The 24,444-nt window shown below is 44.9% G+C and overlaps 1 protein-coding gene across 1 annotated transcript in view; it reads left to right on the top strand.

Moving 5' to 3' along the window:
* The window catches only part of LOC120045940 (caskin-2-like), a 32,811-nt gene extending 8,367 nt beyond the window's left edge, over positions 1-24,444 (top strand). The window contains exons 4-16 of the mRNA XM_038990865.1: positions 3,272-3,380; positions 6,095-6,203; positions 6,492-6,586; positions 7,798-7,915; positions 10,324-10,455; positions 12,333-12,490; positions 12,640-12,721; positions 18,077-18,162; positions 18,488-18,598; positions 18,767-18,868; positions 19,198-19,336; positions 19,592-22,166; positions 22,251-24,444. Of these exons, the coding sequence (XP_038846793.1) occupies positions 3,272-3,380; positions 6,095-6,203; positions 6,492-6,586; positions 7,798-7,915; positions 10,324-10,455; positions 12,333-12,490; positions 12,640-12,721; positions 18,077-18,162; positions 18,488-18,598; positions 18,767-18,868; positions 19,198-19,336; positions 19,592-22,166; positions 22,251-22,347 (3,913 nt within the window). The 3' untranslated portion in view covers positions 22,348-24,444. The remainder of the gene's footprint in view (positions 1-3,271; positions 3,381-6,094; positions 6,204-6,491; positions 6,587-7,797; positions 7,916-10,323; positions 10,456-12,332; positions 12,491-12,639; positions 12,722-18,076; positions 18,163-18,487; positions 18,599-18,766; positions 18,869-19,197; positions 19,337-19,591; positions 22,167-22,250) is intronic.

Here is a 24,444-nt window from a genome sequence, read left to right as displayed (position 1 = left end):
ACTTTATTTTCCCCAAGATGGCATATTCAGTCTTTTTCGTTTTTTTGTATACATTTCATTATATTTCAATCTCTTTTTTCCATTTTCGAATTAAATATACCTTCCTGCAACCCGCCTCACCCAATGTGGTATGGATCTGCTATTTCTTAGACCTTATAACTGGAACCGCCATCAGGCTAGCCTGCTAATTAGCTACTAGCTATTTAGTCATTGTTAGCCACTGCTAGCGGGCTTTAGCCCGGATAATACCTGCCAGTCTGCACAGCGCGATATCAGCCCTGAGCATATCGGACTGCTTTTCTTTCCACTACATCACCGGATTCCTGCCGCAAGCGCTGGACCATTACACTGGATCTTATATGAAAAATCTCACGATACATGGCCCCATTCATTATTTCCTTTACTCTCTCATCTTTTTAAGTGGGAGAACTTGCACAATTGGTGGCTGACTAAATACTTTTTTGCCCCACTGTATATATAGAGAGAGAGAGACATATATATTGTAATGAAACAGGAGGGAGCGGGTCTCGAACCCTCGACCTTCTAGCCCGAGGTCCGGCGCGCTATCGACTGTGCCGCAAAAGCATGCTCGAGCGGCAGAGTCGATTTCCGCGCTTATAAACCCAGGGTCGTTACACTACTCCCTCCTTTCAAAGAGCGCGTCCTCGCGCTAGCTTGCGACTTTACGTCTTACAGGAACGCGCTCACCGGCCAAGCACACGCACTGTCGTGGATGCGAGGTCCGATCACTTCCGACACCAATGTAATGAAACAGCAGGGAGCAGGTCTCGAACCCTCGACCTTCTAGCCCGAGGTCCGGCGCGCTATCGACTGTGCCGCAAAAGCATGCTCGAGCGGCAGAGTCGATTTCCGCGCTTATAAACCCAGGGTCGTTACAATATATATATATATATAGAGAGAGAGAGAGACATACCGTAATTTCCGGACTATAAGCCGCTACTTTTTTCCCACGCTATGAACCTCGCGCTTTATACAATGACGCGGCTAATTTATGTTTTGTTTTTTTCCCACAAGATTCATGCCGCCAAAAAACTGAGCACCGTCACATGTAAATCGAGCGCGCTCAAACTTGCCATCATTCTGATTACGGTAGTCATTTTGTCACCCTCATCATGGCAAAAACACGGAGAAATGCATATGATGCAGCTTTCAAGTTGAAGGCGATCGATCTGGCTGTTGGAAAAGGAAATAGAGCTGCTGCACGGGAGCCTTAATGAGTCGATGATAAGACGTTGGAACTGTGCAGATCCGACTGAAAGCCATAACAATCGCCACCGCAATGAAGTTTGACTTTCTTGGTAGGCTACTGTTTACTGCTATTTATTTTTTATTTTTGTTACAAGCCGTGTTTCGTTAAAGCCTATTTATTTTTGTTACAAGCCGTGTTTCGTTTAAAAGCCTATTTATTTTTGTTACAAGCCGTGTTTCGTTTAAAGGCTGTGTAAAGTTCATTTGTTTCAATGTACCGGTAGGCACTTGCGGCTTATAGACATGTGCGGTTTATTTATGTACAAAATACATATTTGTAAAAAATTCAGTGGGTACGGCTTATATTCAGGTGCGCTTAATAGTCCAGCAATTACGGTATATATATAGAGAGAGAGAGAGAGACATATATATATATATATATATATATATATATATATATATATATATATATATATATATATATATATATATATATAGAGAGAGAGAGAGAGAGAGAGAGAGAGAGAGAGAGAGAGAGACATATAGAGAGAGACATAGTAGGAGGAAATGAAATAAAGAATGACCCTGGAATCCCAGGCCAACCCAAAGGAGTCCCGCCGGGCAAAAACTGGTTGAATCAATGTTGTTTCCATGTAATTTCAACCAAAAAATTTAATTTGATGATGTTAAATCAACTTAGAAAATTGATTTGATTTGCAAAAAGTCATCAACTTAAGGGAATTTCGCTTTTATTTCTACCATATTTTAACCTCAATCCAATGATAGGGTGAAATTGTTGGTTAATTTCACATTAGTTGACAACTCAGCCAAACGTAAATCTCAACTTAATGGTGAACTGACATCTGTGCCCAGTGGGGTGTCTCTTTTCCACTATTGACTTGAGCTTGGTCAAAAGGTTCATGTTTGTAAAACCTGTCACTGTATTCCCTTTAGGCGCTGGTCAAAAGTAGTTCATTATATAGGGACTAGGGTGCCATTTGGGATGCACACTTTTGCACCTTTTCTACTACGTTTGTGAGACTTTGGTTCCTCATACAGATTCCTCCCACTTTAAGCTGTGTGGGTTGCTTATTTTTGTGAATGGAGGGATGGGGGGGATGGAAGGTCTTAGAAAAGAGTCCGTTTGCAGTCTGTTTTCAGCTTCCCTTTTACTTCAGCCCAATGTGATTATTATACTGATTATTATACTCTTATAAAGATGTTGAGTAACCAGCTCTCCTCCTCTTTACTCCTTTCTTCATTCCTCCTCTTCTTCCATCTCCTCACTCCTCTTCTCCTCCACTATTTTTCCCCACTGCTTCCTACTTCTCACCTCCGCTCTTCCCTCTCCACCTCTTTCTCTCTCCTCTTCTTCTATCCTTCCTCTCTTATTTTTCCCTCCTCTCCTCTATCCTCCTCTCCTCTGCTCCTCTCCTCTACCCTCTTCTCCTCTACCCTCCTCTCCTCCTCTACCCTCCTCTACCCTCCTCTCCTCTACCCTCCCCTCCTCATCTACCCTAATCTCCTCTATCCTCCTCTCCTCTACCCTCTCCTCCTCTACCCTCCTCTCCTCATCTACCCTAATATCCTCTACCCTCCTCTCTCCTCCTCCTCTACCGTCTCCTCCTCTACCCTCCTCTCCTCTCCTCCTCTCCCCTCCTCCTCTACCCTCTCCTCCTATACCCTCCTCTTATCCTCTTTTCTCCTCTACCCTCTCCTCCCCTCCCTTATTTTCCCAATGGTGTGGGAGTCTGTGGATCATCTCTTTGACATTCCCTCCCCATGCCAGGCATTCCCAGAGGAACACCCAGATTCCCAGTCTGTGTCCCAAATTCTCCACATAGTGCAGAGCAATGGGCCCTGGTCAAAAGTAGTGCATTATGTAGAGAATAGATTGCCATTTAGGACGTAACCCCAGATTTCCTCCACCACATCCACAACTGTCTGGATCTGATACCTTAAGCATTCCTACAGCTGGGCTCGTGTGTGTGTGTGTGTCTGTGTGTTGTTAGTAATGTATGTTGTGTGTAAAACCTCCTGTCTGTGTGTATTTCGTTTTCAGGTTGCTACTGAAGGCTGGTATAGACATCAACAGAGCCACTAAGGCTGGGACCTCTCTGCACGAGGCTGCCCTCTATGGCAAGACAGAAGTAGTGCACCTGCTGCTGGACGTAAGACTTAACACTACCATCTGAATCTCCTTACTGGCTGCATCCCAAATGGCACCCTATTCCTTATTTAGTGCACTACTTTCAACAGGCTCTGGACAAAAAATAAGTGCACTACTGTATATGGGGCGGCAGGTAGCCTAGTGGTTACAGCGTTGGATTAGTAAACGGAAGTTGCAAGATTGAATCCCCGAGCTAACAAGGTAAAAATCTGTCTTTCTGCCCCTGAACAAGGCAGTTAACCCACTGTTCCTAGGCTGTCATTGAAAATAAGAATTTGTTCTTAACTGACTTGCCTAGTAAAATATATATACAGTGGGCAGAAGAAGTATTTGATACACTGCCGATTTTGCAGGTTTTCCTACTTACAAAGCATGTAGAGGTCTGTAATTTTTATCATAGGTACACTTCAACTGTGAGAGACGGAATCTAAAACAAAAATCCAGAAAATCACATTGTATGATTTTTAAGTAATTAATTTGCATTTTATTGCATGACATAAGTATTTGATACATCAGAAAAGCAGAACTTAATATTTGGTACAGAAACCTTTGTTTGCAATTACAGAGATCATACGTTTCCTGTAGTTCTTCACCAGGTTTGCACACACTGCAGCAGGGATTTTGGCCCACTCCTCCATACAGACCTTCTCCAGATCCTTCAGGTTTCGGGGCTGTCGCTGGGCAATACGGACTTTCAGCTCCCTCCAAAGATTTTCTATAGGGTTCAGGTCTGGAGACTGGCTAGGCCACTCCAGGACCTTGAGATGCTTCTTACGGAGCCACTCCTTAGTTGCCCTGGCTGTGTGTTTCAGGTCGTTGTCATGCTGGAAGACCCAGCCACGACCCATCTTCAAAGCTCTTACTGAGGGAAGGAGGTTGTTGGCCAAGATCTCGCGATACATGGCCCCATCCATCCTCCCCTCAATACGGTGCAGTCGTCCTGTCCCCTTTGCAGAAAAACATCCCCAAAGAATGATGTTTCCACCTCCATGCTTCACGGTTGGGATGGTGTTCTTGGGGTTGTACTCATCCTTCTTCATCCTCCAAACATGGCGAGTGGAGTTTAGACCAAAAAGCTCTATTTTTGTCTCATCAGACCACATGACCTTCTCCCATTCCTCCTCTGGATCATCCAGATGGTCATTGGCAAACTTCAGACGGGCCTGGACATGCGCTGGCTTGAGCAGGGGGACCTTGCGTGCGCTGCAGGATTTTAATCCATGACGGCGTAGTGTGTTACTAATGGTTTTCTTTGAAACTGTGGTCCCAGCTCTCTTCAGGTCATTGACCAGGTCCTGCCGTGTAGTTCTGGGCTGATCCCTCACCTTCCTCATGATCATTGATGCCCCACGAGGTGAGATCTTGCATGGAGCCCCAGACCGAGGGTGATTGACCGTCATCTTAAACTTCTTCCATTTTCTAATAATTGCGCCAACAGTTGTTGCCTTCTCACCAAGCTGCTTGCCTATTGTCCTGTAGCCCATCCCAGCCTTGTGCAGATCTACAATTTTATCCCTGATGTCTTTACACAGCTCTCTGGTCTTGGCCATTGTGGAGAGGTTGGAGTCTGTTTGATTGAGTGTGTGGACATGTGTCTTTTATACAGGTAACGAGTTCAAACAGGTGCAGTTAATACAGGTAATGAGTGGAGAACAGGAGGGCTTCTTAAAGAAAAACGAACAGGTCTGTGAGAGCCGGAATTCTTACTGGTTGGTAGGTGATCAAATACTTATGTCATGCAATAAAATGCAAATTAATTACTTAAAAATCATACAATGTGATTTTCTGGATTTTTGTTTTAGATTCCATCTCTCACAGTTGAAGTGTACCTATGATAAAAAATTACAGACCTCTACATGCTTTGTAAGTAGGAAAACCTGCAAAATCGGCAGTGTATCAAATACTTGTTCTCCCCACTGTATATAGGGAATAGGGTGCCATCCACTGAGGTATCTGCTGAAAAAGCATAAGACTGGATGCGGTTTCTGTCTTATCCAAACATGACACGGACAAAGGAGTTAAGGAATAATGTGAGCTATTTTCAGTCATAAAACTGACGATTGTTTCTTTTTTATTTAAGTATTGATGATGGGTGTACTGTTGCTTCATGCGTTGTATGTGTGTGCTTACCGTTGCCAGACAGTAGTGCTTGTCAAGCGGGAGCAAAGGGCACTGTGTCCCGGTGTTGTTGCTGTGTAGTTGCTGTTCATGCCCTCCCCATTGACTAATAGACTGTATGTATGTATCAAGGTGGCATCTAGATGGTTATCAATATTAGTTATTTCTTGTGTAAAATCATATGAGAGAAAAAAATTGGCATGTTAGCTACCTCTGGCGACATGACCGTGATACCCAGTAGGAAGGCAGGCACAACACCGGTGCATTGGTCGTCTCTATCCACTCATAGTGCAGCCCAATCAGCCACGCAACATGGTCTTGAATGGCAACAAATCTGCCCAATTAGCTGATTCGCTTTCCATACACCCACTCCTTTCGACACACCCACTCACCCATACTCCAGTCGCCATATTGTGCTGCAGCTACCCATCATTTTTAGGGAGTGTGTGCATGCTGTGTCTTGGAGACTAACGATGTGTGTGTGTGTGTGTGTGTGTGTGTGTGTGTGTGTGTGTGTGTGTGTGTGTGTGTGTGTGTGTGTGTGTGTGTGTGTGTGTGTGTGTGTGTGTGTGTGTGTGTGTGTGTCCGCCCATGCAGGCTGGTATTGATGTAAACCTATGTAACACGTACAACCAGACAGCTCTGGACAACGTTAACCAGTTCACCACCTCATCAGCCAGCAAGGACATCAAGATACTATTACGAGGTGAGATAGATAGGCCTCCTCTCCTCTCCTACATATTACTCACTTGGATATCTGGACCTACCAATCCACTGTATATTTCCCAGGGTGGTGGATTGTTTCCTATGCATTCTCCAGTTCATGCTTTTAGACGTTTTCCCCCTGGGAGTATTGCTTTGTTCTGATTTGGTCTATAATATGTAATTCCTCTCTCTCTCTCTCTGTCTTTCTTTCTGTCTCTCGCTGTCTCCGTCTCTCTCTCTCTAACATCTATCTCTCTTTCTTTCTCTCTTTCTCTCTCTCTCTCTCTAGAAGCGTTAGGGTCTCTCCAGGTGAGAGCGGTGAAGGACTACTGGAACCTTCATGACCCTACAGCCCTCAACCTCCGAGCAGGAGACCTCATTATGGTACACTAGCGTGCATCTGTGTTCGTACCTAAAAGTAAACAATCACATTTGTTCCTGCCCTGGAGGCTGAGCTGCTTTCAGAACTAGATTGAATGAGGAGAACTACTGTCTTGAGGTAGCTGCATTGTGAGGGGGAAATCTGTGTACTTGTGAGTTTCTTTCTAGAGGTTTGTGGTTATGGTGTGAGATATTTTAAAGTGTCTGACGGTAATTTGGTGTGCCCTACTGTTAAGCGTGTAAGTCTGTACATTGTGGACGTTTTGTTTCTGGAGTGAGGTGTGGAGTTTTGTGGTAATTTGGTGTACTCTTAAGTTGTCAACGGGTTGTTTGTAATTATGGTGTGAGGTATGCTGCTCTGTTGGCAGTATGTCTAGGGTTAATTGACTATACCGTGTAAGAAGTTAGAGTAGAGTTGGAGGTTGTTCTGAGGTACCTAGCAGGCAAAGACACACTCCTGTCAGTCTGTCATTAGTTAGTGCATTCCATAGCTTGAGATATTCCCATTTGCAAGCTATGTGTGTGTGTCATACCTTCAGTGTGCTAGCTACACTGTCTGATATTTGTTTTTGGCCCCTCTGGGCATTTGTTAAGACACGCTCAGAAATTGTTTGTGTATGTGTTCGCTCAGAAAGTGTGTGTGTTTGTGTGTGTTAGCTCTTCCATTGTAGTGTTCCCTGGGGCATGTCTTCCATAGATCCACTCAGCTGGCCTGGCACACATACACAGTGAGGATGCTGTGTACTGTACCCTGTCCTGTGCCAACCCTGTCTGCCCTAGCCCTCTCTAACCCTGTACACACACACAAAAGCTTGCACACATGCACACACACCCTGCCCTCATTGGAATGTTAATAAGCCCATTTCCGTTACTCATAGAGATAGATTTGGCGTAGAATACTAGATATTATGCATATATGTTGGGTTTCATGTGTACAGCACAAGCAGGGTTGTATTCACTCAACAAACAGAAGAAAACAGACTGAAACGGGGAGGGACTACCTGAACTTGTCAATAAGAAACTCCTGTTATCGTTCTAAAACTGTTTGCTACTGTGTGCACTAATGACTACGACCTAGACTTCAATGTAACAGCTCTCACATCTGGTGGTGCAACCATTCTGTGGGTAGAAGTTGACCAATAACCACTTATAATCAACACACATTCACACAAATAGCACAGCTATAATGCTGAATGATGAATGGTTGATTTCAGGTGTTGGAGCAGCACATGGACGGGAGGTGGAAAGGTTATATCCATGACAACCAGAGAGGAACGGACCGGGTTGGATACTTCCCTCCGTCTGTAGTGGAGGTCATCAGCAGGAGAGCAGGTATACACACACACACACACACATAAATCACACATGCCGAAGCGTACACACCAGACACTCACGTGCATGCATGCAGCCACAAACACATACCTTCACATTTACAGTGGCAAGAAAAGTATGTGAACCCTTTGGAAGTATCTGGATTTCTGAATAAATTGGTCATCAAATTTGATCTGATCTTCGTCTAAGTCACAACAATAGACAAACAAAGTGTGCTTAAACTAAATTATTGTATTTTTCTTGACTATATTGAATACATCATTTAAACATTCATAGGTTGGAAAAAGTATTTGAACCCCTAGGCCTGACTCCAAAAGCTAATTGGAGTCAGGAGTCAGCTAACCTGGTGTCCAATCAATGACACAAGATTAGAGATGTTGGTTAGAGCTGAAGTTTGCAAAAGTGCACCTGGATGTTCCACAGCGCTACTGGCAAAATATTCTGTGGACAGATGAAACTACAGTTGAGTTGTTTGGAAGGAACGCACAATACTATGTGTGGAGAAAAAAATGCACAGCACACCAACATCAGAACCTCATCCCAACTGTAAAGTAGGTGGAGGGAGCATCATGGTTTGGGGCTGCTTTGCTGCCTCAGGGCCTGGACAGCTTGCTGTCATCGACGGAAAAATGAATTCCCAAGTTTATCAAGACATTTTGCAGGAGAATGTTAGGCTATCTGTCCACCAATTGAAGCTCAACAGAAGTTGGGTGATGCAACAGGACAACAACCCAAAATACAGAAGTAAATCAACAACAGAATGGATTCAACAGAAGAAAATACGCCTTCTGGAGTGGCCCAGTCAGAGTCCTGACCTCAACCCGATTGAGATGATGTGGCATGACCTCAAGAGATCAGTTCACACCAGACATCCCAAGAATATTGCTGAACTGAAAGTTTTGTAAAGAGGAATGGTCCAGAATTCCTCCTGACTGTTGTGCAGGTCTGATCCACAACTACAGAAAACATTTGGTTGATGTTATTGCTGCCAAAGGAGGGTCAACCAGTTATTACATCCAAGTGTTCACATACTTTTTCCACCCTGCGCTGTGAATGTTTACCCGGTGTGTTCAACAAAGACCTGAAAACGTATAATTATTGTGTGTTATTAGTTTAAGCAGACTGTGTTTGTCTATTGTTTTGACCTAGATGAAGATCAGATAACATTTTATGACCAATTTATGCAGAAATCCAGGTATTTCCAAAGGGTTCACATACTTTTTCTTGCCACTGTAGCTTGGTTCAACAATAGAATACCACACCAACTATACAGCTGTAAATACCCATCGGTATACCAAACAGCAGCCCTAACTGAGCTAGAGGTCCTGAAATAAACTCTCAAATAACATACACACACACACACGGAGGCACACACACACACAGTACATACACACACACTCACGGAGGCAGACACACAAACTCACACACACCGTTTAATCAGATTAGCAGGGCCAGATTGGGAAGTGTCAGCTCAGTTCTAAACCCCCGAGACTGCGTTAGAAGTGTGAGTGCACAAGTTTGTGTGTGTGTGAAGGGAAATCCCAGTTGAAAGCTCAGTTGAGTCGTTGACAGGTCCTTGCTATGAGAGCAAACTTATCAGAGGCGAAGTCAGAAATGTGCGGGTGTTCGCCTTTGAGTGTGTGTGTGTGTGTGTGTGTGTGTGTGTGTGTGTGTGTGTGTGTGTGTGTGTGTGTGTGTGTGTGTGTGTGTGTGTGTGTGTGTGTGTCTGATATGTCAGCATCCCACTGCTTTCGTGGACACACACACACTGAGAGCCTAGTAAGCCTCCTTCAGCATTAGTGCTGATATGAAAGCCCTCTCTATGGCTCTATGGGAATGAAAGGTCCTGCTGAACCACTTTGCTACCACCATTTTGTCACATTCATTCACTAGCTATTACATAAGGAGCTTGGAGATTCATACATATATTTAGCTGCCTTGGCGGTTTTATGAATCTGTAAGGATAGAATGCAGGATACATATCCTCGGTGTGTACTAGTTGCAAACACACACACCTCCTCCATCCTTTAATTTAGCCAGTGTTATTCAAAGTCGGGGTACCCCTAGTGGTATCCAAACTAGTGGTATCCTTAGTGAGGTCGCGGGGGAATTGCTGTGCGTTCGACAAAATTATTGTACGAGACAATATACAAACTTTTTTTTAAAGATAATTTGAAAAATACTATTTTATTGAGTAAATGTACTTACTGTTTTATTTTCATGTTGATAAGAGAGATGAAAATGTAATGACTTGTAAAAATGTAAACATGCCGATTTTAAGGTTGTCATTAGATTTGGGGTGTGTTGGGGTCACCAGAAATTCTGGTGGATAAAATGGCATCCCCACAGAAACAATTTGAATACCACCGCTTTAAGCTCTGTGGTTGTGTTTTGCTTCTGGTCTGCAGGGGGTACTCTCTCACGTCAGGTCTCGTTGCCAAGCCAACGGCAGCAGCACTTCCTGTCCAGAGCTCCTCCCACCAGTATTGGCTCCACCCCCCAGACTGATGACTCCTACACCTTGTACTACGACCACGCAGGTACACACAAGCACGCACACACCCACACGCCAGTGTTAATTCCATCAACAATAACTATGACAAAAAATGCTATTCAACGACCAATTTTTCCTGAGTAAATCTATGATGATCATGAGAAGAGATGCCCTGGGAAAACCACTAACTATTACAAATTACTTTTAATTTTAGTCACCGAAAATGTGACGAGACAATAATTACACGTGAGACTAATGGGCATTTAATTTGACATGAAGCTCCTTTTCATCTGTTTTGCCCAATCATTGAATGCAATCCTCTCATTGGCAGAATTTACATCTAATTTGATTGAGCTGATAGGCGCGGCTCTCCCACACAGCTCCCAGGCGTTCTCTTCAGTCACCCCTAAATCTTTTGAACTGATGCAAAGCCAGGACACTTGACTTGTAACTAACCTCAACTATAAACAATCATGTTTACTCTCTCTTACTTTCATGTAGGACATTTTTGCTTTGATCACTTCAGAAGCTCTACTTTCCTACGAGCACTGTTATTCATTCAGATGCGGTTTCTCGCCGTCCACAAACGCGAGTTGCGGTTGCTTTTTTTCTATGGGAAAAACAAATGCTATTTGTTGGATATTAGGAGTACAGTAATACTTCTGGCATTTCTTGAAAGATCAAATTATCCCCTTTTCAAGGAAACCACTGTTATTTACCCCCATGACAGTTATGATGGGGGATCAAATCTGAGCTGTAAATTGTTTAACCTGTAGCCAAGGCTTTATAGTATATGGTTAATTATGGCTGGCATTGGTTACAATCTGCCACAATACCAATGTTGCCAGCTAAGGTATACAAGGGGATAGGAGGCCTAGTTGGACAAGGCTATCTGAATGTGCACATCATGGAAGTTAGACATAGCCTAAATGTTAATTATTTAATCGAAAAAAAATCACTGACCATGAATTTACTAAATTGGCTGTGACTAAGGGAGTGGAAGCTATTATGTGCATGTTGGAAGTTAAGTTAGAGGTTTGTGTGAAATCTACAATGCTTAAAATAAGACAGAAATTACTGACTAAAACTAGACTAAAATTGTCCAGAGTTTTAGTCAACTGATAATAACTAAAACTAAGAAGGGTGAAATGGGACTAAGACTAAAAGGTATTTTAATCATAAAGACTAAAACTAAATCTAAAATAGGTGACAGTTATTTACAGATGTTCTCGACCTCTACTACTTCTCTCCATCCACTAAGTCAATTTTGTGGAAACAAAGTGGCCTATTGTTTCCATTGGGGCCCTGACAACCGCCCAATACCCCCACCCCCAAAACCCCCACCCCCTACTCCATACCCGCCTTAGCCCCGCTGAGAGTCACCCTGGAGTCCTCTGACCCTGCTCTCCCCCATGGCCCCCACTCCCCAGCACACCTCCACCAGCCCTGGCTTACAGTATGTGTTTTTGTTAGGTACCTGTACACCTGGCAGTCTCCTTTCAGCCCCAGCTAGTCCAGCTAGCCCCAGTGAGGACATATGGGTCCTCAGGAACTCTCACACTGGTAAGAGTGTGTGTACCCAGCTACCCAATTACCCAGACTACCCCGTGCCCCTCTGTTTACCCACTCTGCTAGATGTACCACCCTCTCCCCCTCATAAAGTCCAAATTAATGCCTCCATCCCCACCTAAAGACCCATGCTGCTGACCTGTTTCCCTCCAAGTGTCCTGTCCAAGTGTCCATTCCCAGCTGATTCCCTGATCTTGACCCAATCTTGTACTGTACACTTCTCCACTGATCCTCTCTTTCTGTCTTCCTTTCTCTCCCTCCCTGACGAGGGGTGACAGTGCCCATGGAAGCAAACTTTGCCACAATGTTATACTCCCTCCCTCTCTCATCCCCCCCTCCTCATTCTCCCTCTAGCAGGAGACAGGAACAGTGTTGGCAGTGCAGGCAGCAGTGCAGGTAGTGTGGGCAGCAGTCGTAGTGCTGGCAGCGGGCAGAGCTCCGAGAACAGCTTTGGACAGAACGGGTCACACACTCGCCAAACCGCAGCCACATTGGGTTCCTACATGGCCAAGGTGAGCACAGTGACCTGGCAATTATTTTTTAAATGTTATAGATATCACTAGCTGAAGTAAAGGTTACACTTGGTTGCAGAAAAAACATATTATTAACAGTCATATGGACCACAAAGAGCTGAACAAGTTCTTCCTCTTTCTGTGTGTAGCTGGCTCCCTCTGCTGGTGAATCAGAACAGCAGTTTCGCTCAGTAGGACCAGTCCACAACAAACAACCTGATGGATCTACAGGTTAGTTACACTACTGTGCACCAGGGTTAGGGTCAATTCCATTTCAATTCCGGAAGTACACTGAAATTCCAAATCTCTTGAATACTTTTCAATTAGCAACATTTGGAATTAGAATTGGCATTTGATTTACTTTCTGAATTGAAATGGAATTGACCACAACCCTACTTTACACTACTTACCCTTCTGCTCTACCCTCCTCTCATCTCTTCCCTTTCCCTTCAACTCTTTCTCTATTTATACTCAGCATTTGCCCATGCCAACCCCACAGACATTTTGTCTGTAATTTTCAGTAGATACAGTATATTCTGTATGCCTTTTTGTCTGTTAAACTAGCTGTATTCAGTCTACGAGGTCAGACGATCCACCTTCTAGCCCAGACCAGGCCTATAGTAGCTAGCTATAGCCACAGGGCAGTGGGGAAATGAGAAAGAAATACAGTGCTTACCCCTCTACATCAACAATTCATAAACCAGCTTTCTACACAGCCAATAAACACAGAAACTTACCTCTCCACAAACCAATATAGACAACGGATCTCCTCATCATAAACCAATAAAATACATGAGGAGATTTCAGCTCCAGCTCACCTCACTGCAAAACATAAAAGACAGAGGTTGAGTCCCAAATGGCATTGCCCATAGGTCTCTGGTCAAAAGTAGTGCACTATATAGGAAATAGGTTACCATTTGGGACACAGACAGAAGCTCAGCTCTCTACAGAAGCAATAAAAAGAGACACAGTGAGTCTTTGGTCTCGCATCTGTGGGTTCGCGATAGGACAAGAGGAAAGAGAGAGACAGGTATTCTGTCAGCTTATGGTGTTCTGCTGAGTAAGGCCTGAACAAACCGCTATCAGCTGCTCCTGACATGGAAGGGAGGAGGAAGGGATGGGGAGAGAGACCACAACAGAAAGACTTCAACAGGACAGAGAGAGGGAGTGGTTAAGAGAGAAAGGGGAGGAGACAGACAGAGAAAGACAATAACAAAACATAGTCTGTGTGTGAGAGAGAGTCAGAGTAGAGAGTCAGAGTAGAGAGTCAGAGTAGAGAGTCAGAGTAGAGGGAGACATTGGAGATGGGTTGAAAGAGAAGAAAGAGAATAACAGAAGCCAGATGAGAGAGAGATGTTTATGACTCAGTTTCACAGAGGCAGAGAGATGAGGTGCAAAAAGACAGGAGCTCCACCACTTTCCTTGTTCCAGAGGGGTAAGACTTACTACTCCTGGCTATTCCTTGTTATTATCTGCAATCTCTTCAGCTATTAATTACTCTTATTTTAGTGTGATTATAATTTTACTGGAGACGTTTACCATTGTGTGTTGTTTGACCTAAACAACCTGGAGAAACAGGAAAAAACAACCTCAAATGTAGTCTGTCAGAGAGCCAGGGTGAAAAGGTTTCATCTCTATTTTCAGGCTAAATGTAGCAAGTTAGAAGATAAGGTTATTTTGGCAGGTTGACGTTTATTGGGATGAGTCTTGTCCTGGAGGCAGAACCGAGCAATATCCGCTAGATGGGACAGCTTTTAAAGTAAAAATTGGCTATATTGTATGAAAACAAAAATCGATTTTTGGTCTTAATTTAAGGTTAGGGTTAAGCATTAGGGTTAGCAGTGTGGTTAGGGTTAGTTTTCTAATTAGATTTTGTGGCTGTGCCAGCTCGTGACAACTCTGCAGAGCTGCCTCCAAAAGATGAAATGACGAAAAATGCTAACTTTCATTATTGTAGCTAAATATGGGGTCCATACTTGCAAATATTATTCAAAGTTTGAGATGCACGTGATACAACGCTACATGTTAGCCTGTCTGGCTCATTTAGCCCTATGCTGTAACAAATTCCTCATCAGCCTATCAAAGATCTTAGACTTTATATCCACCAACCAATGGCATTTCTTAAAATAGGTCAATTTGGTCACCAGAGGGATATTTTAAACCTCCACATTCAAGGTTTACTTGGTCTAAAAAGTTTAGTCCCAATATTGCCAGATGCATTCTTGACTAGGCTACTAGCGTTAGACACAATTCGAAAGGCATGTTCTTGCATATATGACAAAAGTCGCACCTTTTTGCTTAACACACATCCATGTGCTTTTACTGGAAAAACATATCGGAGGTCTACACAACATTTAAGTTACTCAAATAACTGTCATGTACCACTAATACCATCGCTACTGGATGGCGTATGCCGCTAAGGTGATTGACTGTATCTTCGGGGTACAGTAACATGCTGAGGAGACCGGGAACGCGCCATCGAAGGCATATTGATTTTGTCCATCCACACCAGATGTGGGTTCGAGGCCCCTTCGCGTCAAGCTTGTTTATTAAGGAAACAACTGTTCACTGCTGGTCCTTGATGCTCGATTCAAATAACGCATATGTGACGAAGTGAATTAATTTAATATGCATATAAAACGTTTTACATGTAAGTGTAGCCTACATAAGAAATTAAGTGGTGTTTTTAGTCTAACAATAACGTTACACTATGTTATTATATACGGTATGTTCGGCCTTGGTAGAATACAAATTAATCATTAAGTTATTGCGAGACATTTATTCAGCTTTGATCTAAACTTTATTAAAGACCAGCATTCTGAGAAGTGACAGAGTATCGCTCTGGTGCTCTCCGGCAGTTCTAACGTTACACCTCTGTAGGTATCGGTCTACAAGAGGGACTCCAAGAAGCTCCTCATTAAATATAATTATATACAAGGTTTTGGCTGCACTTCCCTTCTCAACAAACTATGAAAATAAATGTAATTCTACATTTCAAAGGATAAAGCTATATCTCACCGGGGATTCAAATTTACGGCAACAAATACCATGCGCCAGAGTTATTGGTCCAGTAGAAATGTGTGTGTTGGTGCCATTTGACAAGTCTTCTATCGTGTCCATCTACGTCAACATTTGTAATTGGCTGATGCAGAATTTGTTACCGGACATAATCACTGCCACCTGGCCAGGTTAGCATTGTGCTAAATGTGACAGGTTATGTAATGGGAACAGCTATGTAGGGTTTTATCACGTGCAACTACGTCGACGATTTGATTTGTTAGATGCATATTAAACGGAGAAAAAGTTTGATCTGAAACTTTTTTCTAATGTTCTTAAGTATGGACCCATAGAGTTTTGTTTACTAAAGTGTGTTTTGTTTGTTTACTTCTTCACCTGAGCATTTTTGTCTGCTGTTCTGCGGTGAATATGTATTTATTCCGGGTTTTTGTAGTGAGACAGTGCTGGATAATTAGGATACACATTTCTGATCAGCAGTGTTGTTGTGCCATTGAGCCCCATAATGCATTTCTCTTTACAGTACTGTAATATATAAATCCAGTAGCTAACTGTGTAACATTGATGTAAGTTTACAGCAACATTTGTAGTGTGGGTATGGTCATGACTATGTGTAAGACTGGCACAGACAGGGTCCTATTCAGTCAGCTCTGCACTGTAGTCCTTTCAGTCAAGCGTCATGTTCTGTTTTCAGAACCGGTAGATGTGATACATGAGGGGTGTGTGCTGTTCAGGCAGCATTCTTATAAACCGATAAAGGTGTGATACACTGTACTCTGTGTGATCGCTGTGTTCCACTTCACTGCTACACTACTCAGCTTAGGCCTAGCTTCCAGATACAGTGTATACCTATGGTATTGATATGTCCATACAAGCTGTGTGTGCTGAATGTATGCCCTGTATTCTAGCTCTCCCTGTTTCCAGCTTTTTCAGTCTCTCTCGCTCTCTCACTGTTGCGCTCTCTCTATGTCTCTGTTTTTGTCAGCCTTGTGAGTAGAAGCATGAGTGTGTTTTGGATGTAGGTGTTGATGGTTGATGAGGTGTGTACAGACACAAACACATGGGCCTCTCTCTCCCTCTATACCCTCTGGGCCAAATACCTCTCACTCAGGTGCTTTCTTCACCTCTGGAGGGGGGATGGGGCCCTGACATGTTTGGAATGAAGGAGAGAGAGAAGGGAGGGAGGGAGGAGAGAGGTTGGGATCAAAACCATTGCCCCAGGTGAAAGAGAGAGAGACAGAGAGAGACAGAGAGGAATGGTGGAGATGCATTCTTCAGTGAGCTGCAGTAATCTGTTGACTGACCCTACAGATCTACAAGATAATACAGCTTTACCTCAGTCCTTCATTCAGCTTGCTGTTACAGTAGGCTGTTAGTGATACACCGCTGAGTATACAAAACATTAAGAACATCTGCTTTTTCCTTGACATAGACTGACCAGGTGAATCCAGGTGAAAGCTATGATCCCTTATTGATGTCACTTGTTAAATTCACTTCAATCAGTGCAGATGAAGGGGAGGAGACAGGTTAAAGAAGGATTTTTAAGCCTTGAGACAATTGAGACATGGATTGTGTATGTGTGCCATTCAGACGACTTGAGGCTGTTCTGTAACTCAATATTAGGAAAGTGTTCCTAATGTTTGGTGTACTCAATGTATATGCCATTTTAGCAGACACTTTTATCCAAAGGGACAAAGTAATGCGTGCATAATTTTTTTACATATGAGTGGTCCCAGGTATCAAACCCACTATCCAGGTGTTGCCATGCTCTACCAACTTATCTGTGACCTCTGTGCATTGATTTAAAATCAAATCAAATGTTATTTGTCACATACACATGGTTAGCAGATGTTAATGCGAGTGTAGCGAAATGCTTGTGCTTCTAGTTCCGACAATGCAGTAATAACCAACGAGTAATTTAACCTATCAATTTCACAACAACTACCTTATACACACAAGTGTAAAGGAATGAAGAATATGTACATAAAAATATATGAATGATGGTACAGAACGGCATAGGCAAGATGCAGTAGATGGTATCGAGTACAGTATATACATATGAGATGAGTAATGTAGGGTATGTAAACATATAAAAGTGGCATTGTTTAAAGTGGCTAGTGATACATGTATTACCTCAAGATGGCAAGATGCAGTAGATGGTATAGAGTACAGTATATACATATGATATGAGTAATGTAGGGTATGTAAACATTATATGAAGTGCCATTGTTTAAAGTGACTAGTGATACATTTTTGCATAAATTTTCCATTGTTAAAGTGGCTGGAGTTGAGTCAGTATGTTGGCAGCAGCCACTCAATGTTAGTGGTGGCTGTTTAACAGTCTGATGGCCTTGAGATAGAAGCTGTTTTTCAGTCTCTCGGTCCCTGCTTTGATGCACCTGTACTGACCTCGCCTTCTGGATGATAGCGGGGTGAACAGGCAGTGGCTCGGGTGGTTGTTGTCCTTGATGATCTTTATGGCCTTCCTGTGACATCGGGTGGTGTAGGTGTCCTGATTTTGGTGATTTTTGAATCTTTCCCTATCTCTCTGTCTATCTCTCTCTTTCCCAGGTGGTCCGCGTCATCAGGTCAGCGGTGGTACTCGGTCAGGGGAGCAGGGTGGCTTCATGCGTCCAGATCAGCTCCTGGAGGGCAGGGTGAGTTGAATATGGTGTGTGTGTGTGTGTGTGTGTGTGTGTGTGTGTGTGTGTGTGTGTGTGTGTGTGTGTGTGTGTGTGTGTGTGTGTGTGTGTGTGTGTGTGTGTGTGTGTGTGTGCGCGTGTGTCACAGGAGGCTGCTGAGGGGAGTGGTATGGAATGGTATCAAACACATGGAAACCATTTGATTTGATTTGAGTGCAATTACCATTCCATTTATTCCGTTCCAGCCAATACTAAGAGCCCGTCCTCCCCAATTAAGGTGCCACCAACCTCATATGGTTTGGTTGTGCATGTGTGATAACCTTCTGATCTCTATCTATAGGACTCTGAGGCCATCTACCAATGGCTGTGTGAGTTCCAGCTGGAGAGCTACACTGCTAACTTCCTTACAACAGGATACGATGTGCCTACTATCAGTAGGATGACCCCAGAGGTCAGACACTGGATTGTATTACCCCATTCACACATTTATTGATTAATAACACATTTACCTCTTTTTAGGTCAACAAAATTAACGAGCATGGATTAATGTGTTCTGTAGTCAGTTTTATCATTGACAGCCTAGTCGTGGGGCTTTCTAACCTGGTGTGTGTCTCTCCAGGACCTGACAGCTATCGGTGTGACCAAGCCAGGCCACCGTAAGAAAATCTCCATGGAGATAGGTAACCTAAACATCCCAGAATGGCTACCTGACTACATCCCTGTAAGAGACTTTCACATTACCTTTGCACTCTGCACACAGTTATGGCTGATAGCAACAGGCCTTTGATAGACTGCACATTTCTCTCTCTCTCTATGTCATTAATAATAATTAGTTCTTTGTGTTTCATGTACAGCTTTACAATCAGCAGTAACTGTGTTTTGTCGTACAACCATTGGACAAGAAGCACACCCTCTGTCCCTCTCTTTCTCTCTCTCTGTCCCTCTGTCTTTCTCTCTCTGTCTCACTCTCTCTCTGTCTCACTCTCACTCTATTGAATAAATGCTGTTTCTTTATTTCCCTCTCCATCTCTCTCTCATTCCCTCTGTCAGTCTGAGCTGTCAGAGTGGTTGAGTGCAATTGGTCTCCCTCACTACCAGAAAAGACTATGTGAGAACGGTTATGACACCATCAGCATCGTCAAGGATATCACATGGGAAGACTTATCAGAGATAGGAATCACTAAACTGGGTAAGGGATTTTCACACGCACGGGGACACACACTGCAGATGCACAGATGCACTGACACTAAGCAAGGTCATCTGTCTGTCAGAAGGGTGTGTGAGAGCTCTTGGACACATTCCCCCTCACCAATATAACAGCCTTGGTGTCGACAACCAATGATTTACCCTTTTAACCACTTTTTATCATCATTATTTTTCATTGTTCTTTTTCTACAATTTGTGTTGAATTTATTTTCTCTCTCTCTCTCTCTCTCTCTCCCAGGTCATCAGAAGAAGCTGATGTTAGCCGTGAAGCGTTTATGCGACCTGCATCGTTCTCGTCACCATGCCAATGGCTCCGGCACGCTACGGTGTAGTAAACCCCTCGCGGCTCTGGAGCTGGTGGCTATCGAGCCCCCCGAGCCCCCTGCCGACTGCTGCCCCCCATCCCCCCACACTCCCAGGACACCCCTCCTTTCCTTTCAGGACAGCGAGCTGAGCACAGAGCTTCAAAACGCCATGATGGGCAGGGCAGGAGGAGGAGGGGTGGGGATAGGGGGGTTTGGGATGGGTGTGAGAGGTGTGGTGAGGGGTGTGGTGTCGCCGATGTCACTCAGCCAGGAGAGCATTGGAACGCGCTCCCGCGGATCTGGGAATTCTGGGAATTTTTCGGGATATTCCCAAGAGCATCACCAACAGACTCTGGCATCGGCTGGAGCGTACAGTCGCTCGGACGAGAGCCTGGGGGGAGTGGGAGGAAGATGGGCGAGACAGGAGGGAGGAGGGAGTCCAGAGAGAGACAGGCAGAGACCCACAGAGTTGTGGTCAGACCAGCTGCGCCAGCCCCCCATCACCCCTCCTCTCACCCCCAGCAAGATGCCCCGCTTCGCCTACCCAGCCGGGCCCAGTAAACCCAAACCCTGCCAGTCCCCTGCCCACGCCCACCGCCCCTCCTTCTCTCCCCAGGCCTCCCCCACACAGAGGACCTTCAGTTACCTCCACACCCAGGGAGGAGGTACCGATCTGGGCCAGCGTGGTCTACCCAAGCCCCATGCTGGAGCTGTCCCCCTCCCAGGACTAGAGGCCCTTAAGGGCCCTAAGAAACGCACCCAGAGTCTGACCCACTATTCCCTGTCAGATGGAGAACCGGAAGACGACGAGTTATCGGCGCAGGAATCCGTTCCCCCGGTGACCATGCCCTCGTATGCCACACTAGGGCGCAAACCAGGCCGCGGTCAATCCTCCGCAGTCCAACGCCACATCAGCCGGAGCCACACATTCGCTGTGCGCTCTCGCCGCAAAGGCCCGCCCCCACCGCCACCTAGGAGGTTGAGCTCGGTGAGTGGCAGCCAGGCCAACGAATCAGGAGGAGCGGCAGTAGTGTCAGTGGAGGTGGAGGTGCCAGGGGTGGAGACTGAGAGTGCAGGCAGTGTGAGGAGCATCGCAGCCAGGCTACAGGGGTCCGGGCCCAGGGGCAGTCCCTCTAAGGGGGTAGAGTTACCCTCCCCACGCACCCCCACCCTCGCCTCCCACAAACCTGTACCCGCTCTGGGGCTGGAAGGCCTGAGGAGGATGGGGAGCGAGCGGAGGGATAGAGATGGAGGGATAGAGAGAATCCAAGAAGAGGAGGGGGAGAGAGGGAGGAAGAGTGGTTCAGTATTGGAAAGCTCTACGTCGCTTCAGAGGAGCTCCAGTGAGAATCTCCCCTTCGCAGAGGAGGGCAACCTCACCATCAAACAGCGGCCCAGGTTGGGAGCAGGTTGCCAGGCAGAGCCTGAAATCCAACCCCAGGCTTCTCTAGAAGACCCAAAGATGCAGCCCCCAAAGTCCCTGGAGGTCCCAGAGTTCAACCTCAAAGAGTCGGACACGGTCAAACGGCGGCGTCAGCCCAAAGACCGGGACACACACACACTGGACGAGATCTTCACCCCCAGCGAAGATGACGCACACACACAGCCCCACACACACAGCCGGTCCAACGGCTTCCACACACACACAAACAGAGACATAAAGAGTGAGGAGGAAGCAGGTGTGGGGTCAGAGCGCAGTTTACAGAGAGTAGGATCGACAGGGAAAGGCCAGAAACCACCTCTGTCCTCCAAACCAACTAGCCCTCCACTCAAACCAGCTGGTCAACAGATACACACAACTACATCTAAACCAGGCGGTCAACAGATACACACAACTACATCTAAACCAGGCAGTCAACAGATACACACAACTACATCTAAACCAGGCAGTCAACAGATACACACAACTACATCTAAACCAGGCAGTCAACAGATACACACAACTACATCTAAACCAGGCAGTCAACAGAAGACAGCAACAACGTCCAAATTAACCACTCCTATACCAGCCAATCAACAAATACACACAACTTCATCAAGACCAGCCAGTCAACAGACACGGGCAACTATCCATATACCAGCCAGCCCACAAAATACACACACAACCAACTCTATACCAATCAATCCACAGAAACTAGTAACAGCAACCAAACCAGCCAGTCCACAGAAAACAATAACATCCAAGCCAGTAAATCACCAGACGCCTGCTACTGTCTCTAGACTTCCCCAGCGCAGCACATCCATAACATCAGCCCCTACAGCCCGTTCCCCTGGTGTGACTCTCAATGTGGTCCAGAGTGTGGTTTTCACTTCCCCAGCCCAGGCAGCCCCCGTTTCATCCTACCACACCTCAGGGCCTCCAGGCCAGGCAGGGCGAGCAGTAAAGGCCCAGGCTGGTAAGGCCTGCTCGGAGGTACTGGTTCAGAGGAGGCTGGATGAGACCAGCACGTCACTCGAGGAAGCGTTGAAAGATGTAGAGAGGAAACTGGCTCAGGACGACACTAACGGGTAAGACACACACACACACATGCGGCAGACACATATACACACACACACACTCACTGTGTTAACACTCTCCTCTCTCTATTCCAGTGGCAGCGGCACAGTGAAAGCAGCAGGGAATATTCTGGATGAAATCGGCAACATGTTTGGTGACCTCGCTGACCAGCTGGATGCCATGTTGGATTAAATCCTCTTCATTTCACTCAAGGCAAACTGAATAGGATCAGCTGGGTTCAATGGATTGGGTTGGGTTGCCTAGATACCTAGGCTTTGACCCAAATGGCACCCTATTCACTATATAGTGCACTACTTTGGACCAGAGCCCTATGTGCCCTGGTCAAAAGTATTGCACTATATAGGGAATTAGCGAGCCATGCAGAACGGTGCCCTAAACTTGCTTAGACTGATCTGCATGTTTCCAACATCCACTCTCATAGGGTGGATGACATAAAGTACGAGGGAGGTGAAGAGAGAGGGGAAAGGAAGGGTGAGGGAATGTGAAAAGGTGAGAGAAGGGAGATGGGAGCCGTAGGGTTGAGGAGAGCAGGGAGGCACAATGTGGAGAGCAGATATCTTACACAAACACTTTGTCATCAGAATCTTTTACGCAAGCGCTTGCTGAGGGATACATCTTACTGAGGGATACATCTTACTGAGGGATACACCTTACTGAGGGATACACCTTACTGAAGGAAACACCTTACTGAGGGATACACCTTACTGAGGGATACATCTTACTGAGGGAAACATCTTACTGAGGGATACACCTTACTGAGGGATACACCTTACTGAGGGATACATCTTACTGAGGGATACACCTTACTGAGGGATACAACTTACTGAGGGATACACCTTACTGAGGGATACACCTTACTGAGGGATACATCTTACTGAGGGATACATCTTACTGAGGGATACACCTTACTGAGGGATACACCTTACTGAGGGATACACCTTACTGAGGGATACACCTTACTGAGGGATACACCTTACTGAGGGATACACCTTACTGAGGGATACACCTTACTGAGGGATACACCTTACTGAGGGATACACCTTACTGAGGGATACACCTTACTGAGGGATACACCTTACTGAGGGATACACCTTACTGAGGGATACACCTTACTGAGGGAAACACCTTACTGAGGGATACACCTTACTGAGGGATACACCTTACTGAGGGAAACACCTTACTGAGGGATACAACTTACTGAGGGATACACCTTACTGAGGGATACACCTTACTGAGGGATACACCTTACTGAGGGAAACACCTTACTGAGGGATACAACTTACTGAGGGATACACCTTACTGAGGGAAACACCTTACTGAGGGATACATCTTACTGAGGGATACACCTTACTGAGGGATACACCTTACTGAGGGATACACCTTACTGAGGGATACACCTTACTGAGGGAAACACCTTACTGAGGGATACACCTTACTGAGGGAAACACCTTACTGAGGGATACAGCTTACTGAGGGATACACCTTACTGAGGGATACACCTTACTGAGGGATACACCTTACTGAGGCAAACACCTTACTGAGGGATACATCTTACTGAGGGATACACCTTACTGAGGAATACACCTTACTGAGGGAAACACCTTACTGAGGGATACACCTTACTGAGGGATACAACTTACTGAGGGATACACCTTACTGAGGGAAACACCTTACTGAGGGATACACCTTACTGAGGGATACACATGTGGGTTGTGTTGTTGGAATAGCATCAGTGAGAGGCACAAACACCAGGACTTATCTAAACTGAAGCACATAACCCTGGACCAATGGTTTTGCTAGGCAGACAGCACAATAACACAGAAAAGTGTACTGTGATTTATGACATCGAGCACTGGTTTATGACAGAGCATGCGTTGCTTTGCTACAGCTTTGCGCTGAGCCAACTAGATTTTACCAACGGGAATAAGGGGCCATTTTTAACATGTATGTATTGTAAGTTGTATTGTATTCTCGTCTTAAACTTTACCCAATGTTACGTTAAAAAGTGTCAATATTTTTAGCGTGAGATAAATCTTTAACGTTCCTGAAAACTGAGAATTTAGTTTACTTTGCATTTGTTTTAACAAAGGGAGCACCTATTTACTTCAATGTTAAGTGTAACTATGGCATTTCAAAAGTACTTTAATTTGTTTCATCTTATGTTATTTAACATGTAATATACTATAGTTTGATTGATTATTGTTTGAGTTGGGTAAGTATCTATAAGATGACATATCTGAATTAAATTCCATGCACATTTTTTCTTTT

This window comes from Salvelinus namaycush, chromosome 4 (assembly GCF_016432855.1).
Source record: "Salvelinus namaycush isolate Seneca chromosome 4, SaNama_1.0, whole genome shotgun sequence".
NCBI lineage: Eukaryota > Metazoa > Chordata > Actinopteri > Salmoniformes > Salmonidae > Salvelinus > Salvelinus namaycush.
The sequence above is the reverse complement of the archived record's forward strand: the minus strand, read 5'-3'. Positions and strand labels throughout refer to the sequence as shown.